The following is an 18,615-nucleotide window of genomic DNA, read 5'->3' as shown; positions in this document are numbered from 1 at the left end:
GGGTTCGGTGACTCCTCCTCAAGGGGGGGGCACTGTTGTGAATGTTAGTTATGTTTTGGCTGCTGGGAGGCTCCCTCTGGTGGCCAGGAATAGTTTGGACTTGGACCAGGTGTGTTGTGCAGTGGGTGTTTCCTTTGCTAACTCTCTGCTTATTTAATCCTGGTCTGATTGCAGGCTGTTGCCGGATGTCAGTTGTTCTTTGTATCTCCAGCCTGCTTTATCCTGCTCTACACCACATCCTCCCCAGAAAAGTGCTTGCTCTTTATTTATTGTCTGGTTCTTCTGTTTATCTGGGTTTGTCATTTGCTGTGGTTGGTTTCAGGTTATTTGCTTGTAGGGATTTTTCCCCTCAGTGGATTGTTAGGGAACTCCCTGCAGTCCTGTGTGGAGTATAGCTCCTTTGGGTTCATGTGTTTGTGGCTTGTTGACTTTGTTATGATTCTTGTTTTCTGTTCATTGGTATGACAAGGGCACCTGGTATAGGACGGAGTTCAGATCTAGTGATCTGAGGGCCTTTTTGTACTATCAGGAAGTTGGTATTTTGCAGGGTTTTTCTCTGGCCACCATCAGTCCCTTTCCTGTCCTTTCCTATTTTAGTCAGCGGGGGCCTCACATTTTGCTATTCCTGTCATCTACCTGTGTGTTGTGTTTTTCCTATATCACCGCAGTCTTTGAATGTGGGGGGCTTGCTATTCTTGTCTAGTTTCTGAGGCAGAGAGTTATTCATCTTTCCTACCTTTAGGATAGTTAGTTCTCCGGCTGGGTTCGCGGTGCACAGGATGTTAGTTCACCCCTCGGCTACTTCTAGTTGTGATGGTTAGTAAGGGGATGGCGGCCAGATTAATTGCCAATGCTCTTGTCACCTTTTGCCAATGATTTGTGGTGGTCTTCCATGGTTCCGGATCATAAAAGATGGGCCTGGAGGAAAGGGATGGCCCAGGCCCGCCACTACCGTAACCGGTGGCGATCCTCCGGGGGTTCAGGGGTCCCCATGGACGCGGGTCCCCTGAAAGAGACCGTACCCACTCGGGCAACTTGGTTTAGGACTGGGGTCAAGGGGTGTTGCCCACTTCTTAGGGGCAGCATCAGGGCCAGGTTGTTTGGGTGGGAGAAGAGCGGAAGCCGTAACCGTTTTAATAAAAATAGACAACCGTTAAGTAACGTTTAAGAATGTGCCTCCCGTTGTGGGATGATTGATGAAAAATGCTTGTTGTTACACATGTTTTACTCTTTTACAGTTAAGAAAAATAAAACCGGTGATGGACGGGCAGCCCGCGGACGGTCTGCATTTTACTAAGGGGGAATGTGGCGCCCTGGACAAGCCAGGTCGTCACAGGTACAACAACAACACACCCCACACCCCGGCTAGGCACACTGAAGTCAGACAAAAACCCTTGTTGCCTCCCTCCAGGGGCTGATGTCCACACCAGGGGGTGGAGCCAGGCGTTTGGCCCCACCCGCCGAGGAGTTCACAGTCCTGGAGGCGGGAAAAGGAAAGTCAGATCAGTTTTGAGGGTGAAAGAGTGAAGTAGTAGAGGAGCAGACTGACTATGTCCGGGTACGTGGCCCGGGCACATACAGCAAGGTTGGCAGACGGTGGTGACAGTCTGCAGGAGAGGCCAATTGGAGTGAACCGTAAGGACCAAGGACGGGCGGTGGCCCTCCGGTACCGGACCAGGGAACGAAGAGAAGCCAGCACCGTTCGGCAGGGCCTACGGACCCCGACCAGGCTTGGAGTCGCCGTAAAACCGCTCAAATCCGTTAGCGAAGTGAACCTCCTGGGTTTCCCAGCAGTCAAGCCCCGATAGAAGGCAACAGCTCACACCGTGAAGGGAAATACAGTCACCGCCAAGGCTACAGTTCCCAGGGCCAGAGCCTGCGGGCAAAAGGGGCTCCCTCAGCATCCATCTAAGCTGGGGAGCGGGTTAACGGTGGGAAGCCATCAGTACCAAGAACATACTAAAGATGCAGGGAAAGACAGTTACCATCAACCTACCTACTAGCAGAAACCAGCGCAGCCGTCAGTGGGACCCGTCCATCCAGCCGTGTGTTTTACCAAGGACTTTGCATTCGTCATTGGCTGAGTGAGTACCACTGCGCCCCTGCGACCCTGCACCTTGCCAGGTCCCGTAACCCACCTGCCACATCCCTCCCTCACCGGGCCCACCAACCCCCTACCCACGGAGGGGAAAACAACAACTACGCTGCTCCCTGTCATCGCTCCCGGGATCCCCGTCCAGAGCAGCGGTGGTGTCACAACCTCGTCACAACCGTGGGTGGCGTCACGGACAATAAATCCCCAAAACCATTCCCCTTTTCACTCACGGGCGAGGAGCGCCGCTCGAGTCCCCGGGATCCGGCCCACCACTCGAGCCACCGAGCAGCAAGCGAAGCAGCAGCAGTGCCGGACCCGAGCGTGGTGAGCGCAGCGTCCTCCTCCCCGCCCGCGACACACATGGGGGAGAGAGAGCGACAGACCCCGCACTACACATGGGGGAGAGAGAGCGACAGACCCTGCACTACCCATGGGGGAGAGAGAGCGACAGACACCGCACTACACGTGGGGGGGAGAGAGAGTGACAGACCCCGCACTACACGTGGGGGGGAGAGAGTGACAGACCCCGCCCTACACGTGGGGGGGGGGAAGAGCGACAGACCCTGCACTACACGTGGGGTGGGGAGAGAGCGACAGACCCCGCACTACACGTGGGGGGGGAGGGCGACAGACCTTGCACTACACGTGGGGGAGAGAGAGCAACAGACTCCGTACTACACGTGGGGGAGTTAGCGACAGACTCCGCACTACTCATGAGGGAGAGAGAGCGACAGACACCGCACTACACGTGGGGGGAGAGAGTGCGACAGACACCGCACTACACGTGGGGGGGAGCGACAGACCCCGCACTATACGTGGGGGAGAGAGAGCGACAGATGCCGCACTACACGTGGGGGGGGAGAGAGACAGACCTTGCACTACACGTGGGGGAGAGAGAGCAACAGACCCCGCACTACACGTGGGGGGAGAGAGAGCGACAGACTCTGCACGACACATGGGGGGAAAGAGCGACACCCCTCGCACTACACGTACACGTGGGGGAGAGAGCGACAGACCCCGCACTACACGAGGAGGAGAGAGAGCGACAGACCCCACACTACACGTGGGGGAGAGAGAGCGACAGACCCCGCACTACCCATGAGGGAGAGAGAGCGACAGACCCCGCACTACCCATGAGGGAGCGATTGCGACAGACACCGCACTACCCATGAGGGAGAGAGAGCGACAGACCCCGCACTACACATGGGGGAGAGGATGAGCGACAGACCCCGCACTACACATGGAGGAAATCATCTCATCCTCTTCACAATAAAGGATATTCTGTTGTTTTCTTTTCTAAATATTTTCTAATAACTAAAGAAATTAAACCTGAGTCTGGAAATAATCTTCCATCTTACTGCAGATGTGAGAGGTTCTGATGTCATCACATGACATCATTATCTATGGGGATAAAAGAGGATATGACCGGGGAGGTGAGAGGCTCTGATGTCATCACATTACATCATTATCTATGTGAATAACAGAGGATATGACCGGGGAGGTGAGAGGCTCTGATGTCATCACATTACATCATTATCTATGGGAATAACAGAGGATATGACCGGGGAGGTGAGAGGCTCTGATGTCATCACATTACATCATTATCTATGGGGATAACAGAGGATATGACCGGGGAGGTGAGAGGCTCTGATGTCATCACATTACATCATTATCTATGGGAATAACAGAGGATATGACCGGGGAGGTGAGAGGCTCTGATGTCATCACATTACATCATTATCTATGGGGATAACAGAGGATATGACCGGGGAGGTGAGAGGTTCTGATGTCATCACATTACATTATTATCTATGGGAATAACAGAGGATATGACCGGGGAGGTGAGAGGCTCTGATGTCATCACATTACATCATTATCTATGGGGATAACAGAGGATATGACCGGGGAGGTGAGAGGTTCTAATGTCATCACATTACATCATTATCTATGGGAATAACAGAGGATATGACCGGGGAGGTGATGGACTCTGGAAATGTCTGTAGTGATATTATTAATGTCTCCACACTCAGGATTACACAGTAGTGAAGACCTCTAGTGATCGCTGTCAGGCCCCTCTGTCTGAAGGACGGGGAGGAACCCTGAGCCCAATCCCGGGGCCTCCACCTCACCCCCGGATACATGAGGACATCAGTGACCAGAAGATCCTAGAACTCATCAACAAGATCATTGAGCTGCTGACTGGAGAGGTGACACTGCTGGGAATGCTGGGACATTATACAGGACGGCACTGGAGGATTCTGGGTGATGATGGTATCATTGTGTTGTCAGGTTCCTATAAGGTGTCAGGACGTCACCGTCTATTTCTCCATGGAGGAGTGGGAGTATCTAGAAGGACACAAGGAGCGGTACAAGGAGGTGATGATGGAGGAGCCCCAGCCCCGCACATCACCAGGTAATAGACAGGACTGAATACACCCGGCCTATAATTATCTGTATGTAATAATGATGTCCGTCCTGTCTGTGTCTCCTGCAGGTCTCTCCAGTACGAGGACGACCCCAGAGAGATGTCCCGCTCCTCCTCCTCCTCCACAGGATCCTCAGGTAGATGGAGATCTCCCCTATGAGGTGTAGACAGACGGCTGTGACCTCCTTGTGTTCAGTCTTGTTTTCTCCTCCAGTATTAGATGTTTTATACTTGTGTAATGAGAGCGGTGGAGACGGCAGGATCACAGCTGACCACAGACCTCACATGTCCGGATCTTATCTCCATTATTCCCGGGGACTTTTACAATATTTTGTTTTGCAGCTTTTGGACCCGGATAAAGATCTGAACAATATTAATTCTCCAGAGAGAAATGTGAGGGGCGATCAGCGGAGTAAAGAGGAGATTCCTACAGATCACCGCCCCGGTGAGTACAGACCACCCAATAACACACACAAGTCACACATTCCTATTTTCCGCTCTTTGTTGTGTCAGTTTCTCCAGCGGTATATTAACCCTTCATGTAAAATACACATGAAATGTGAATGAATGTGTGATCCCGGTGCAGGGGATAACACGGGATGTGCAGTTGTTATAGAGGAGAAATACAGCTGGACATGAATTCTGCCGATGTGAGCGAGGACCAGCTCCAGCTCTTTCCTATTATCCGCTGTCAGGGCTGATGAGGGGTTTCTCCAGTTTAGGGACTAAGAATCTGTCGCGGGCGGGGAGGGGACGCTGCGCTCACCACGCTCGGGTCCGGCTCGGGGCTGCTTTGCTTGCTGCTCGGTGGCTCAAACGGTGGGCCGGATCCGGGGACTCGAGCGGCGCTCCTCGCCCGTGAGTGAAAGGGGAAGGTTTTGGGGGGGTTTGGAGGGTATTGTCCGTGACGCCACCCACGGTTGTGGTGAGGTTGTGACACCACCGCTGCTCTGGACGGAGATCCCGGGAGCGATGACAGGGAGCAGCTTGGATGTTGTTTTCACCCTCCGTGGGTAGGGGTTGGTTGTCCCGGAGCCCGGTGAGGGTGAATGGAAGGTGGATGTCGGGGCTTGGTGAGGTGCAGGGTCGCGGGGGCAGCGCGGTGCCGCACGGCACAGTGGTACTCACTCAGCCAATGACGAATGCAAAGTCTCCGGTAAAACAAACGGCTGCATGGATGGGTCCCACAGACGGCTGCAGTGGCTTTTCTCCCGGTAGGTTGGCGGTGACTGCCTTTCCCTGCACCTGTAGTATGTTTCTGGTTCTGATGGCTTCCCACCGGTAATCCGCTCCCCAGCTTGGATGGATGCTGAGGGAGCCCCTTTTGCCCGCAGGCTCTGGCGCTGGGAACTGTAGCCTTGGCGGTGACTGTATTTCCCTTCACGGTTTGAGCGGTTGCCTTCAATCGGGTCTTTGCTGCTGGGAAACCCCGGAGGTTCCCTTCGCTAACGGATTTGACCGGTTTTACGGCGACTCCAAGCCTGGTCAGGGTCCGTAGGCCCTGCCGAATGGTGCTGGCTTCTCTTCGCTCCCCGGTCCGGTACCGGCAGGCCACCGCCCGTCCCCGGTCCTTACGGTTTGCGTAAATCGGCCTCTCCTGCAGACGGTCACCACCGTCTGCCAACCTTGCTGTATGTGCCCGGGCCACGTACCCGGACACGGTCAGTCTGCTCCACTGCTACTTCACTCTCTCCACTCCAGAACTGATCTCATCTCACTCCTTTCCCGCCTCCAGGACTGTGAACTCCTCGGTGGGCGAGGCCAACCGCCTGGCTCCACCCCTGGTGTGGACATCAGCATCTAGAGGGAGGCAACAAGGATTTTTGTCTGACTTTGATGTGCCTAGCCGGGGTGTGGGGTGTGTTGTTGCAGTACCTGTGACGACCTGGCTTGTCCAGGGCGCCACAAATCCATTTCTCCTATTACACTCATGTCCGTGTGTGACAGATACAGAACATGGAGACATAAATCCAAATAACAGGAGCGGATGGAGATTTCTGCTCTGAGGGTCGGTAATGCTGCTCACCAGGGAGGAGGAAGAGACAGAGATGGCAGAGCGTTATTATCACATAACAAATATCATGGTTACATGAAAGACGAGCGTCACCTCTTATATATAACCCATTGTGTCCTGATAGGATGTCCGGGGTCCGGCAATTTAATCCTGATATTGGGGGGGGGATTCTTGAGCGATGCTTCTATTGACGTAATTTTGTCAGTGAATGTGCAGGAGACGAATTTAGGATAAAAGGATAAAACATTTCTAGATTCTGATTTTCTTCTAGGAGAGAAAATATTCAGATTTATTTCCTTTTTAATCACAAGATGCTGAAATGTAACAAATATAGTGGAACTTTGGATTATGAGCATAATTCATTTCGGGGCTGTGCTCTTAAACAAAGTTACTCTTATATCAATGCGAATTTTCCCATAGAAAATAATTGAAACGCAGACAATTCATTCCACAACCCAAATGTAATTAGTATTTATATTAACTTATTACAGCAATACAAAATACTGTACATTATAAAACAAATTATACTGCTTTTTAGCTTAAATAGAATTATTGGTGAACTCGAGGTGCACTATAGAGAGAAAACATTATGTATAAACATGATAATCTTTATTCTAGTACAATACACACAAAAAAATACACCCCGAATCTATTCTTCCCAAAATAAGGACAGAAGTAAGCCTAGTGGGGGTAGGAATAGTGCCCAAGCAAGTAATTACATTACAAGCTATGTGCTGTACTGGTTAGCAGAAAAGAAGTACAGTTCTGTATCCACAAATGCAAATTAATAGACATGCTATATAGTATGTTCTGTACAATGGTATACTGTATATAGTACTTATATACAGAAAGTTAACTGCAGAGCGGGTCAGAGCGCAGTGAAAGGATAGAACCGGAAGTGTGTGCAGTGAGTATTTGCTCTTATTGCAAATCATTGTTTTTAAATCAAGTTATGCATTTTTAAAAAGCTTTGCTTGTTTTGCAAAACGCTGTCAAACCAAGTTACAATTAGGGTATGTGTGCATGTTGCGTTCTTCCGTGACACACATTCTGCAGCGGTTTTTCACTGCATGTGCATTTTAAAACGCAGCCAAAATGCTGCATTTTGGATGTATTTTGAATGCAGAATGGATGCATTCTGGATGCTTGCACTCCCATAGACAGAGTGGGAAAAGCATCCAAAACGGACAAAAGAAGTGACATGTTGCTTTTTAGAATGCATCGATTTTGTAAAAAGTTTGGCATGCAAAACGCTGCACTTTAAAACGCAACGTGCGCATGGAATTTTCTAAATTCTCATAGACTTTGCTGTGAACACAGAACGCATGTACGCTGCAGTTTAAAACACTGCGTAAGCGCATGAAAAAACACAACGTGCGCACATGGACTTGAGGGGGCTTTACACGCTGCGATATCATTAGCGATCTCGAGCGTGAAAGCACCCGCCCCCCATCGCACATGCGATATCGTGTGATCACTGCCACAGCGAACATTATGGCTACGGCAGCGTCACACGCACTTACCTGGTCGGCAACGTCGCTGTGACTGCTGAACAATCCCTCCCTCAAGGGGGAGGTGTGTTTGGCATCACAGTGACGTCACCGCGCCGTCACTAAGCGGCCAGCCAATCAAAGCGGAGGGGCGGAGATGAGCGGGACGTAACATCCCGCCCACCTCCTTCCTTCCGCATTGCCGGTGTAGGCAGTTAAGGAGATGTTCGTTGCTCCTGCGGTGTCACACATAGCGATGTGTGCTGCCGCAGGAGCGACGAACAACATCAATAATAAACAATTAACGATTTTTGCTTTTAGGACGACCTCTCCATGGTGAACGATTTTCACCACTTTTGAGGTCAGTAAAGGTCGCAGGTAAGTATCACACGCTGCGATATCGTTAATGACGCCGGATGTGCGTCACAAACAACGTGACCCTGACAATTCATTAACGATATTGTAGCGTGTAAAGTGACCTTTAATCCAAGATTCCACTGTATCTCCTTGGTTGCTCATGTCTATTGCTGACTCTTCCATCTTATAGAGGATTTATGGAAGGAAAGGGGCTGCAGAGCGGTATTCTGTAAGAATTGATTTCTCTTGCACTGGCTCGTCTTCTCTTTTTGCAGCGCCCGGATCCTCCCGCTCTGCAGCCCCTTTCCTTCCATGATCAACTCCCTGCCTTGGGCAGTCGGCGCAGCAGCTTCTGGAGGATTTTCTTGGGCTGTTCCCAGTGTTGTACCTGCTAGTACAATTTGTGGGGTGAGCGCTGTAGACCATATTTTGGTTGCTGTGCTCGGCCGATTCACACATGGAGCGCCGCTGTCCTCTGTCCTTTTCTTTTTATAGAATATTTAGACACTCAGTTTTATGGCATCATAAAGTATAATTCCTCTTATGTCGCGTTATATAAGGCAGCCATGGACACTGTGCATGTGGTGCCAGGTATGACATTCAGGATATAATTATTACCTAGTTTGCTATTCTTTTTGGACATGTTGTAGAGTTGTCTTGGTAATAAAACAATCATTATCTGGGCAGCACAATGATACTTCAGTCAGGGTGTAATGCTGCCACCAGGGGGAGCCTGAGCTCTGCAGCAGACGACACTACACAGAGCAATGAGAACCAGGAAGGAAATGCACAGCGTTCTCATGCACTGCCTAATCAGCACAGCTGAGAGGCAGAACTGCAGGGTATGTGAGGAATAGTGAGACAGGCTGGGTCAAACACAGTACGGGCAGAAGCAGGACCGGAGGAGCGAGCAGAAGCGAAGTCAAAGTCAGGCTAAGGTCAGTACCGGAGGAAGCAACCGAGTGGGGAAATAGGAGGGAGGACACAGGACAGGAGGGACGACTAGGGGACAGAACACAGACAAGGGCACGGGGGCACAGGAACAGACAGATCAGGATATCACTCACAGGACCAGCAATCACAGGCAAAGCAGAGCTAAGCTTATAGCCGGCGCCGCAGGTTCACTGGAAGTGTCAGCTTTTAAGGCATCCAGGGGCAGGAAGTGAGGCCCGAGATAAGGCTTCGCCCCCTAGCCATGTGTATAGGGAGGCGAATCATGACAGTACCCCTTCCTCAAGGGGGGGGCCACCGGACCCCCAGGCTTCCCAGGATACTTCCGGTGGAAAGCCACAATTAACCGATCGGCCCGCACGGATCGAGCCGGCACCCAGGACCGGTCCTCCGGACCGTAACCCTTCCAATGAATCAGATACTGGAGGGAACTACGAACCCAACGAGAGTCGATAATACGCTGAATTTCGTACTCCTCCTCACCGTCCACCAGTATCGGAGCCGGAAGGGTCTGAGAATCCACCACCGAAGGAACAAATGGCTTAAGCAAGGAGGTATGAAACACATTGGGAATACGCAAGGTCTGGGGCAGTTGCAACCGAAAGGCCACCGGGTAGATCACTTCGATGATCTCATAGGGCCCTATAAACTTAGGACCCAACTTAGCAGATGGAACCCTGAGCCTGGTATTCTGAGTGGACAACCACACTTTGTCCCCCACCTGAAAGGGAGGTCCCAAAGAATGGCGTTTGTCCGCTTGGCATTTCTGGGACTGTTGAGCCGTCACGATTTACCGCCGTACCTCCTTCCACACCTCCCCCAGATGCTGAATGATGGAGTCAGCCCCTGGACACCCCGAATCCACTCTAGAGAAGGTCCCAAAGTGAGGGTGAAACCCATAATTACAAAAGAAGGGAGAAGTACCCGTAGACTGATGGACTCTGCTATTGAATGTAAACTCCGCAAGGGGCAAAAACGTACACCAATCCTCCTGCTGAGCAGAAACCAAGCACCGCAGGATTTGCTCAAGGGTCTGATTCGTCCTTTCCGTCTGCCCATTGGACTCGGGATGATAGGCGGACGAGAAGGACAACTCAATTCCCAACTGCCTGCACAAGGCCCTCCAAAACCGAGAAATGAATTGTACCCCCCTGTCAGACACAATATTCAGGGGCAACCCATGTAACCGAACCACCTGGTCAATAAAGTGGTTGGCAAGGGCCGCAGCAGAAGGTAGACCGGAGAGGGGAACAAAATGTGCCTGTTTACTAAAACGATCCACCACCACCCAGATCACAGTCATACCATTTGAGACAGGGAGGTCCATAATGAAATCCATGGACAAGTGGGTCCATGGTCTTTCAGGAACAGGTAATGGAACCAGTTCCCCAGCCGGCCGGTTACGACATACCTTAGCACGGGCACATGTAGCACAGTCAGACACAAACCGAGCAACATCTGAGTGAAGAGATGGCCACCAAAACAGTCGAGCAACAGCCCTGCGAGTGGCTGTAACTCCAGGATGGCCACTAAGTACGGACTCATGGAACTCTTGAAGTACCCGTAACCGGAGGTGCAAAGGGACAAACAGTTTAGTGTCTGGAGCGGAAGATGGCGCTGAGGACTGGGCTTCCCTGACCTCAGCCTCTAACTCGGACGACAAGGCAGCGACCACCACCCCTCGTGGAAGAATGGAGGAAGGAGGCTCTGGAGGTGACACCGGGTCCAAACTACGAGACAGTGCATCTGCCCTCACGTTTTTAGACCCCGGCCGAAAAGTAATACAAAAATGAAATCTAGAAAAGAAAAGAGCCCACCTCGCTTGTCGAGGCGTCTATCTCTTGGCGGACTCGATATACCCAAGGTTTTTATGATCAGTGATGACAGTAATACGGTGAACAGCACCCTCCAAAAAATGCCTCCATTCTTCGAATGCCAACTGTACCGCCAATAATTCACGGTTACCCACATCATAGTTCCTCTCAGCCGGAGTGAATTTCTTGGAGAAGAACGCACATGGTCGCAGATTTGTCAGAGTAGCAGGGGCCCTGAGAGAGAACAGCTCCCACCCCCACCTCTGAGGTGTCCACCTCCACAACAAACAGTGCCTCGAGGTCAGGCTGTACCAGGACTGGGGCGGACATGAACCGGTCCTTTAACTCAAGAAAGGCCTGGACAGCCGTTTGCGACCAGTTCTGCAGATCCGCCCCTTTCCGTGTAAGGTCAGTCAATGGTTTGGCAATTTGAGAGAATCCCTTAATGAACCTTCGATAATAATTTACGAAACCCAAAAAGCATTGTAGCGCCTTGATATCCCTGGGTTGCACCCAATCCACGATAGCCTGCACCTTTCCTGGGTCCATTTAAAACCCATCACGAGAAAGGAGTAACCCAAGAAAGGCTATTTCCTGAACAGAGAAAACACATTTTTCAAGCTTGGCAAACAGATGGTTATCACGCAATCTCTGTAATACTGAGCGAACATGCATAATATGCGTATCTCTGTGGGCAGAATAAATGAAAATGTCATCGAGATAGATGACCACAAAACGACCAAGAAAATCAGAGAAGATATCGTTGATGAAATTTTGAAACACCGCAGGGGCATTTGTTAGATCAAAAGGCATCACCAAATTCTCGAATAACCCCTCTGACGTCAGAAAGGCCGTTTTCCACTCATCCCCTTCTCTAATACGGATAAGATTATAGGCCCCACTGAGATCTAGTTTGGTAAACCACCGGGCTTCAGAGAGTTGGTTGTAGAGATCAGGGATGAGTGGAAGCGGATACGTGTTTTTCACAGTAATTTTGTTTAATTCTCGGAAATCGAGACATGGTCTTAATCCTCCGTCCTTCTTCTTTACAAAAAAGAACCCAGCAGCCACAGGGGAAGAAGAAGGACGGATATGCCCTTTACGTATACTATCAGATATGTATGATTTCATAGCAGCCCTTTCTGGACCCGAAAGGTAATATAAACGGGCCTTGGGCAATTTGGTATTGGGAAGTAAATCGATGGCACAGTCATATGGGCGATGAGGCGGCAAAACCTCGGCCTCTGTTTCCGAGAATACGTCTCCGTAGTCCCTCAGGTATTCCGGAAGACCCTCAGGACTTACGGAGAACACAGGTACAGATTGTAAACACCTTTTATGACAAGCAGGACTCCATTTGACTATGGTACGACACTCCCAATCAATAACGGGATTATGTAACCTTAACCATAGATACCCCAACACTAATCCAGCAGGGAGATTGGCCATTACAAAACAAGAAATCGTTTCAGAATGCAGAGACCCGATCACCAGAGTAAATTTTTCTGTAGCAAACCGAATGAGGTTTTGAGGCAGCGGTGTTTTATCAATTGCCAGGAGTTGAATGGGTCCTTCTAACCTCACTGTCCCTAACTCTAATCTTTGGACCAACTCAGAGTCAATGAAGTTCATAGCGGACCCACAGTCAATAAAGGCAGTAGCAGACCAGACCAACTCCTTGACCCGGAGGTCGACATTCAGAAGTATCTTATTGGAGGATAGGAAAGGTAGCTGATAGTCTGGGCAACCTCCTCGACCGTTACCCAGACTTAGAAGTTTCCCGACAACTGTTTAGCGGAGGGGCAAGCCGGGCAGTATTTCCTCCAATATCCATGGTGTCCACAATAGAAGCACAGCTTGAGATCTCGGCGTCTTCTCCTCTCCTTCTCATCCGGACTGATGGCTCCAACTTCCATCCGTTCCATAGCTGGCAAAGAAGGTGCCCTAGGTAGAGGGGGCGGAATCTCACGCATGGTTCCCCTTCTTTCCCGTAATCTGCGGTCCATACGAACTGCCTCCGTCATCGCATCATCCAAGGTGCTGGGAGGAGGGTGCAGAGCCAATGCGTCTTTCAGGGACTCCGAAAGACCTCTCCAGAATTGGCACCTGAGTGCAGAATCATTCCACCGTACCTCAGTGGACCACTGCGGAAACTCAGAACAATATAGCTCAGCAGTGTGGTTTCCCTGAGTGAGACACATGATCCTGTCCTCAGCCACCCGTACACGGTCTGGTTCGTCATATATCACCCCGAGGGAGTCAAAGAAGAGGTCAACCGAATGCCGTTCCGGGGCCGAAGGGGGTAGGGAAAATGCCCAGGTCAAGGGACCCCCTCTAAGTAACGACATGATGATCCCCACCCGCTGGATCTCATTCCCCGAGGACCGAAGCCGGAGAGTGAAATGAAGCTTGCAACTCTCCCTAAATGTCCGAAATAGGTTTTTCTCCCCCGAGAATTTATCGGGGAGCATCACCGTGGGTTCAAGGGAGGTCAGTTGGACATCAGTGGGACTATGCTGTCCTACGGTTTGTGAGGTAACTGCCACTGAGGTGACCCTCGCAGAAGCAGAAACCTCACTCTGCAGAATGTTGTGTGAAGCTACCAGGGTGCGATGCTCTGCAGCCAAATCCTGCACCAGCTGCGTAAGGTTGGCTACTTGCTCGCACAAAGTACTGAGTGGATCCATTACAGTCTGGTATCCTGCAAAGTTGGATCCCACTACCAAGAATTAAATGGCTTTTTTCTTTTCTTCCTCCCTATGGGAGATAAAGCCTATTGGGGCCGGCTATACTGTAATGCTGCCACCAGGGGGAGCCAGAGCTCTGCAGCAGACGACACTACACAGAGCAATGAGAACCAGGAAGGAAATGCACAGCGTTCTCATGCACTGCCTAATCAGCACAGCTGAGAGGCAGAACTGCAGGGTATGTGAGGAATAGTGAGACAGGCTGGGTCAAACACCGTACGGGCAGAAGCAGGACCGGAGGAGCGAGCAGAAGCGAAGTCAAAGTCAGGCTATGGTCAGTACCGGAGGAAGCAACCGATGGGGAAATAGGAGGGAGGACACAGGACAGGAGGGACGACCAGGGGACAGAACACAGACAAGGGCACAGGGGCACAGGAACAGACAGATCAGGATATCACTCACAGGACCAGCAATCACAGGCAAAGCAGAGCTAAGCTTATAGCCGGCACTGGTTCACTGGAAGTATCAGCTTTTAAGGCATGCAGGGGCCGGAAGTGAGGCCCGAGAGAAGGCTTCGCCCCCTAGCCATGTGTATAGGGAGGCGAATCATGACACAGGGGCCTAAGATTATCAGTGAAAACCAAGTTTTAGGATTCTATTTTTTTAAAATGACAAAATCTGTTTTATTCTTTTGACAGAAGATTTTGGCATTATACAGAATATAAATGAAGAGCAAGTCATTATCCCAGATAAACCCTCAGCTCTTCACACCCAAGATCCGTCAGCTGATGTGTCTAAACCATCTCCCGATTCACCACAGATTATTCAGCAAAATAAGAGCCACATGAGGGATGGTCAACAACAAAGAGCTCACACAGGGGAGAAGTTGTATTCATGTAATCAATGTGGAAAGTGTTTTACTCAAAAGTCTGCTCTAATTTTACATGAAATAATTCACAAAGGAAACCCATTTTCATGCTCAGAATGTGGAAAATGTTTTAGTTATAAATCACATCTTGTTGTACATCTAAATACTCACATGGGGGAGAAATCATATTCATGTCCAATATGTAAGAAACATTTTATTCAGAACGAAGATTTTTATGACCATATAAAAACTCACAGAAGAGAGAAGTCATTTTCATGTTCAGAATGTGGGAAATGTTTTATTGGAAAATCACAGCTTGATATGCATATAAAAACTCACACGGGGGAAAAGCCATTTTCTTGTTCAGAATGTGGGAAATGTTTTATTGAAAAATCACAGCTTGATATGCATATAAAAACTCACACGGGGGAGAAGCTATTTTCTTGTTCAGAATGTGGGAAATGTTTTATTCAGAAATCACAGCTTAATATGCATATAAAAACTCACACGGGGGAGAAGCCATTTTCTTGTTCAGAATGTGGGAAATGTTTTATTCAGAAATCACAGCTTAATATGCATATAAAATCTCACACGGGGGAGAAGCCATTTTCTTGTTCAGAATGTGGGAAATGTTTTATTCAAAAATCAAAGCTTGATATGCATATAAAAACTCACACGGGGGAAAAGCCATTTTTTTGTTCAGAATGTGGGAAATGTTTTATTGAAAAATCACAGCTTGATATGCATATAAAAACTCACACGGGGGAGAAGCCATTTTCTTGTTCAGAATGTGGGAAATGTTTTATTCAGAAAAGAGAGCTTAGTAGGCATATAAAAACTCACACTGGGGAGAAGCCATTTTCATGTTCAGAATGTGGGAAATGTTTTATTCAGAAAAGAGAGCTTAGTAGGCATATAAAAACTCACACGGGGGAAAAGCCATTTTCATGTTCAGAATGTGGGAAATGTTTTATTGGAAAATCACAGCTTGATATGCATATAAAAACTCATACGGGGGAGAAGCCATTTTCTTGTTCAGAATGTGGGAAATGTTTTATTCAGAAAAGAGAGCTTAGTAGGCATATAAAAACTCACACTGGGGAGAAGCCATTTTCTTGTTCAGAATGTGGGAAATGTTTTATTGGAAAATCACAGCTTGATATGCATGTTAAAACTCACACTGGGGAGAAGCCATTTTCTTGTCCAGAATGTGGGAAATATTTTATTGGAAAATCACAGCTTGATATGCATATAAAAACTCATACGGGGGAGAAGCCATTTTCATGTTCAGAATGTGGGAAATGTTTTATTAGAAAATCACAGCTTGATATGCATATAAAAAATCACATGGGGGAGAAGCCATTTTCTTGTTCAGAATGTGGGAATTGTTTTATTAGAAAATCACAGCTTGATGGGCATATAAAAACTCACACAGGGGAGAAGCCATATTCTTGTCCAGAATGTGAGAAATGCTTTGTTCACAAATCCGCTTTTGTTAGACACATGACAGTTCACACAAGGTAGAAGACATTTATTTTTTTTTTTAGAAACTGGTAAATGTTATAGCAGTAAATGAACTCTTAGGCTATGTGTCCACGGTAGAATGTACCTGCGGATTTTTCTGCATGAAAATCCGCGACTTTTGCGGCAAATCCGCACCTTATTTTTGCCGCGGATTTACCGCGGATTTGCTACGGATTTTGATGCGGATTTTTTCTTTTTCCCCCATTCTATACCCAAAATCCGCACCAAAATCCGCAACAATAATTGACATGTTGCAGATTTTTCCGGATCAAAATCCGCGGCAAATCCGCCGCGGAAAAATCCGCAGCATGGACACAGCATTTCCAAAATGCCATTGAAATGGCTTGGAAGTGCCGCTGCTGCAGATTTTCAGGAAATCCGCGGTAAATCCGCGGTAAAATCTGCGCGAAATCCGCAGCATGGGCACATAGCCTTAGGCTGGAAACACATCTATGCGAGTAAAATCGGTCCGACTGGGCTGAAAAAAACTCGTCTGATTTTAGTTCAGATTAGGTCCAAGTGCAACGCAAAGTGCGATGCTTTTTCTGAATAAATTAATGATTTTACTAGCGTGTGTAATGCGTGTGTAATGCGTATTTTTTACTATGTCATCTGCCATTCAGCTCTGCTACATGGCCGCTGACAGCAGACACAGACAGCCATGTAGCAGAGCTGAATGGCAGATGACAGCAGACACAGACAGAGCCGCACGATCAGAATGAACTCGGGTGAACTTCACCCGACTTCATTGTAATGCTGCAGCTCTGTCTGTGCCGCGTCGTGATTAGCGGTCACCTGTGAAGGGCTCACCGGTGACCGCTAATCCCCTGAGTGACTGAAGTTAGCAGCCCTCTCTCATACTCACCGATCCCCGGAGCGGTGCTGCACGGCATTCACACTGCTCCGGCGGCTTTTACGATTTTGAAAAAGCCGGCCGCTCATTAAACAATCTCGTATTCCCTGCTTTCCCCGCCCACGGGCGCCTATGATTGGTTGCAGTGAGACACGCCCCCACGCTGAGTGACAGGTGTCTCACTGCACCCAATCACAGCAGCCGGTGGGCGTGTCTATACTGTGCAGTGAAATAAACAATTAAAAAAAAACGGCGTGCGATTCCCCCCCAATTTTAATACCAGCCAGATAAAGCCATACGGCTGAAGGCTGGTATTCTCAGGATGGGGAGCTCCACGTTATGGGGAGCCCACCAGCCTAACAATATCAGCCAGCAGCCGCCCAGAAGTGCCGCATACACTGTACCCGGTTCTTCCCGATTTGCCCTGGTGCGTTGGCAAATCGGGGTAATAAGGAGTTAATGGCAGCCCATAGCTGCCCCTAAATCCTAGATTAATCATGTCAGGCATCTCCCCGAGATACCTTCCATGATTAATCTGTAAGTTACACTAAATAAACACACACACCTGAAAAAGTCATTTATTAGAAATAAAAAACATAAACAAATTCTCTGATTCACCAATTTAATAAACCCCAAAAAGCCCTCCATGTCCGGCGTAATCCAGGATGGTCCAGCGTCGCTTCCAGTTCTGCTGCATGAAGGTGACCGGGGCTGCAGAAGACACCGCCGCTCCTGTCAGCTCCATGCAGCAACTGAGGTGAGTAGCGCGATCAGCTGAGGTGTCACTGAGGTTACCCGCTGTCACTGGATACAGCGGTGGCCGCGGGTGACCTCAGTGACAGCTCAGCTGATCGATGATCCGGCTGTGCGCGCTGGACCGCATGCATGGAGCGCACATAGATCCATTCGGCACAGAGTTAGAAAATCGAGAGGCATTGAACCACGCATGCATTGAGCCTGTCAAAGATATCTATACATAGCTAGTGCATATTCAGTCAGCTTACAGGCATTTTTCATTTATACTGGTATATATTAATTAATCACGCTTAATGCATAATGATAAATTGTATGAAGTTATATCTTATAGCATCAAATAAATATTGATAATAAATATTAATATACAGCGTGTGTACACACCAATTTTGACGTGATCAGCAGACACCAATATATATACAATTTAAGCACTGAATAAATATAATTTCATTCTCTTTTATTCTTTTTCTCTTCTATTCAATGGTCATCCATGGTCCAAAGTAAAAAAAAGCGAAGTCTTGAGGAAACCTTCTTTACATCATAAAGACAATGAATCATTCTGGGGGCCCAAATTGCAGCAGGACAAAAATATAAATTATCTAGAAATAGAATTGTATATATTAGAAACCTAAAACCAAAACATCTGAAAACATAACCCCCCATAAAAAAAACCTCATCCCGAAAGGTCGTCATAAACAAGGAATAAATGCATTTTGATAACCTATGCTGTGGAAAAGGACATTGTACCCATAATAAACATTCTTTTTTATATACTGAATTGAAT

At 48.7% G+C, this 18,615-nt stretch overlaps 1 protein-coding gene across 2 annotated transcripts in view; it reads left to right on the top strand.

The window, feature by feature from the left end:
• Positions 1–18,286, top strand: part of LOC142260785 (uncharacterized) — a 32,642-nt gene extending 14,356 nt beyond the window's left edge. The window contains exons 2-6 of one of the 2 annotated variants that reach the window (XM_075332081.1): positions 4,126–4,302; positions 4,385–4,508; positions 4,590–4,657; positions 4,863–4,965; positions 14,535–18,286. In XM_075332081.1, coding sequence (XP_075188196.1) covers positions 4,126–4,302; positions 4,385–4,508; positions 4,590–4,657; positions 4,863–4,965; positions 14,535–16,225 — 2,163 coding nt within the window. In that variant the 3' untranslated portion in view covers positions 16,226–18,286. Of the gene's footprint in view, positions 1–4,125; positions 4,303–4,384; positions 4,509–4,589; positions 4,658–4,862; positions 4,966–14,531 lie in introns of both variants that reach the window. The other variant, XM_075332080.1, reaches the window with a different exon arrangement.
• The last annotated feature ends 329 nt before the right edge of the window (positions 18,287–18,615 follow it).

The sequence above is a fragment of the Anomaloglossus baeobatrachus genome, unplaced genomic scaffold (assembly GCF_048569485.1).
Source record: "Anomaloglossus baeobatrachus isolate aAnoBae1 unplaced genomic scaffold, aAnoBae1.hap1 Scaffold_186, whole genome shotgun sequence".
NCBI classification, from domain to species: Eukaryota; Metazoa; Chordata; class Amphibia; order Anura; family Aromobatidae; genus Anomaloglossus; species Anomaloglossus baeobatrachus.
Note: the sequence above shows the minus strand (reverse complement) of the source record. Positions and strands in the feature narration are given on the sequence as shown.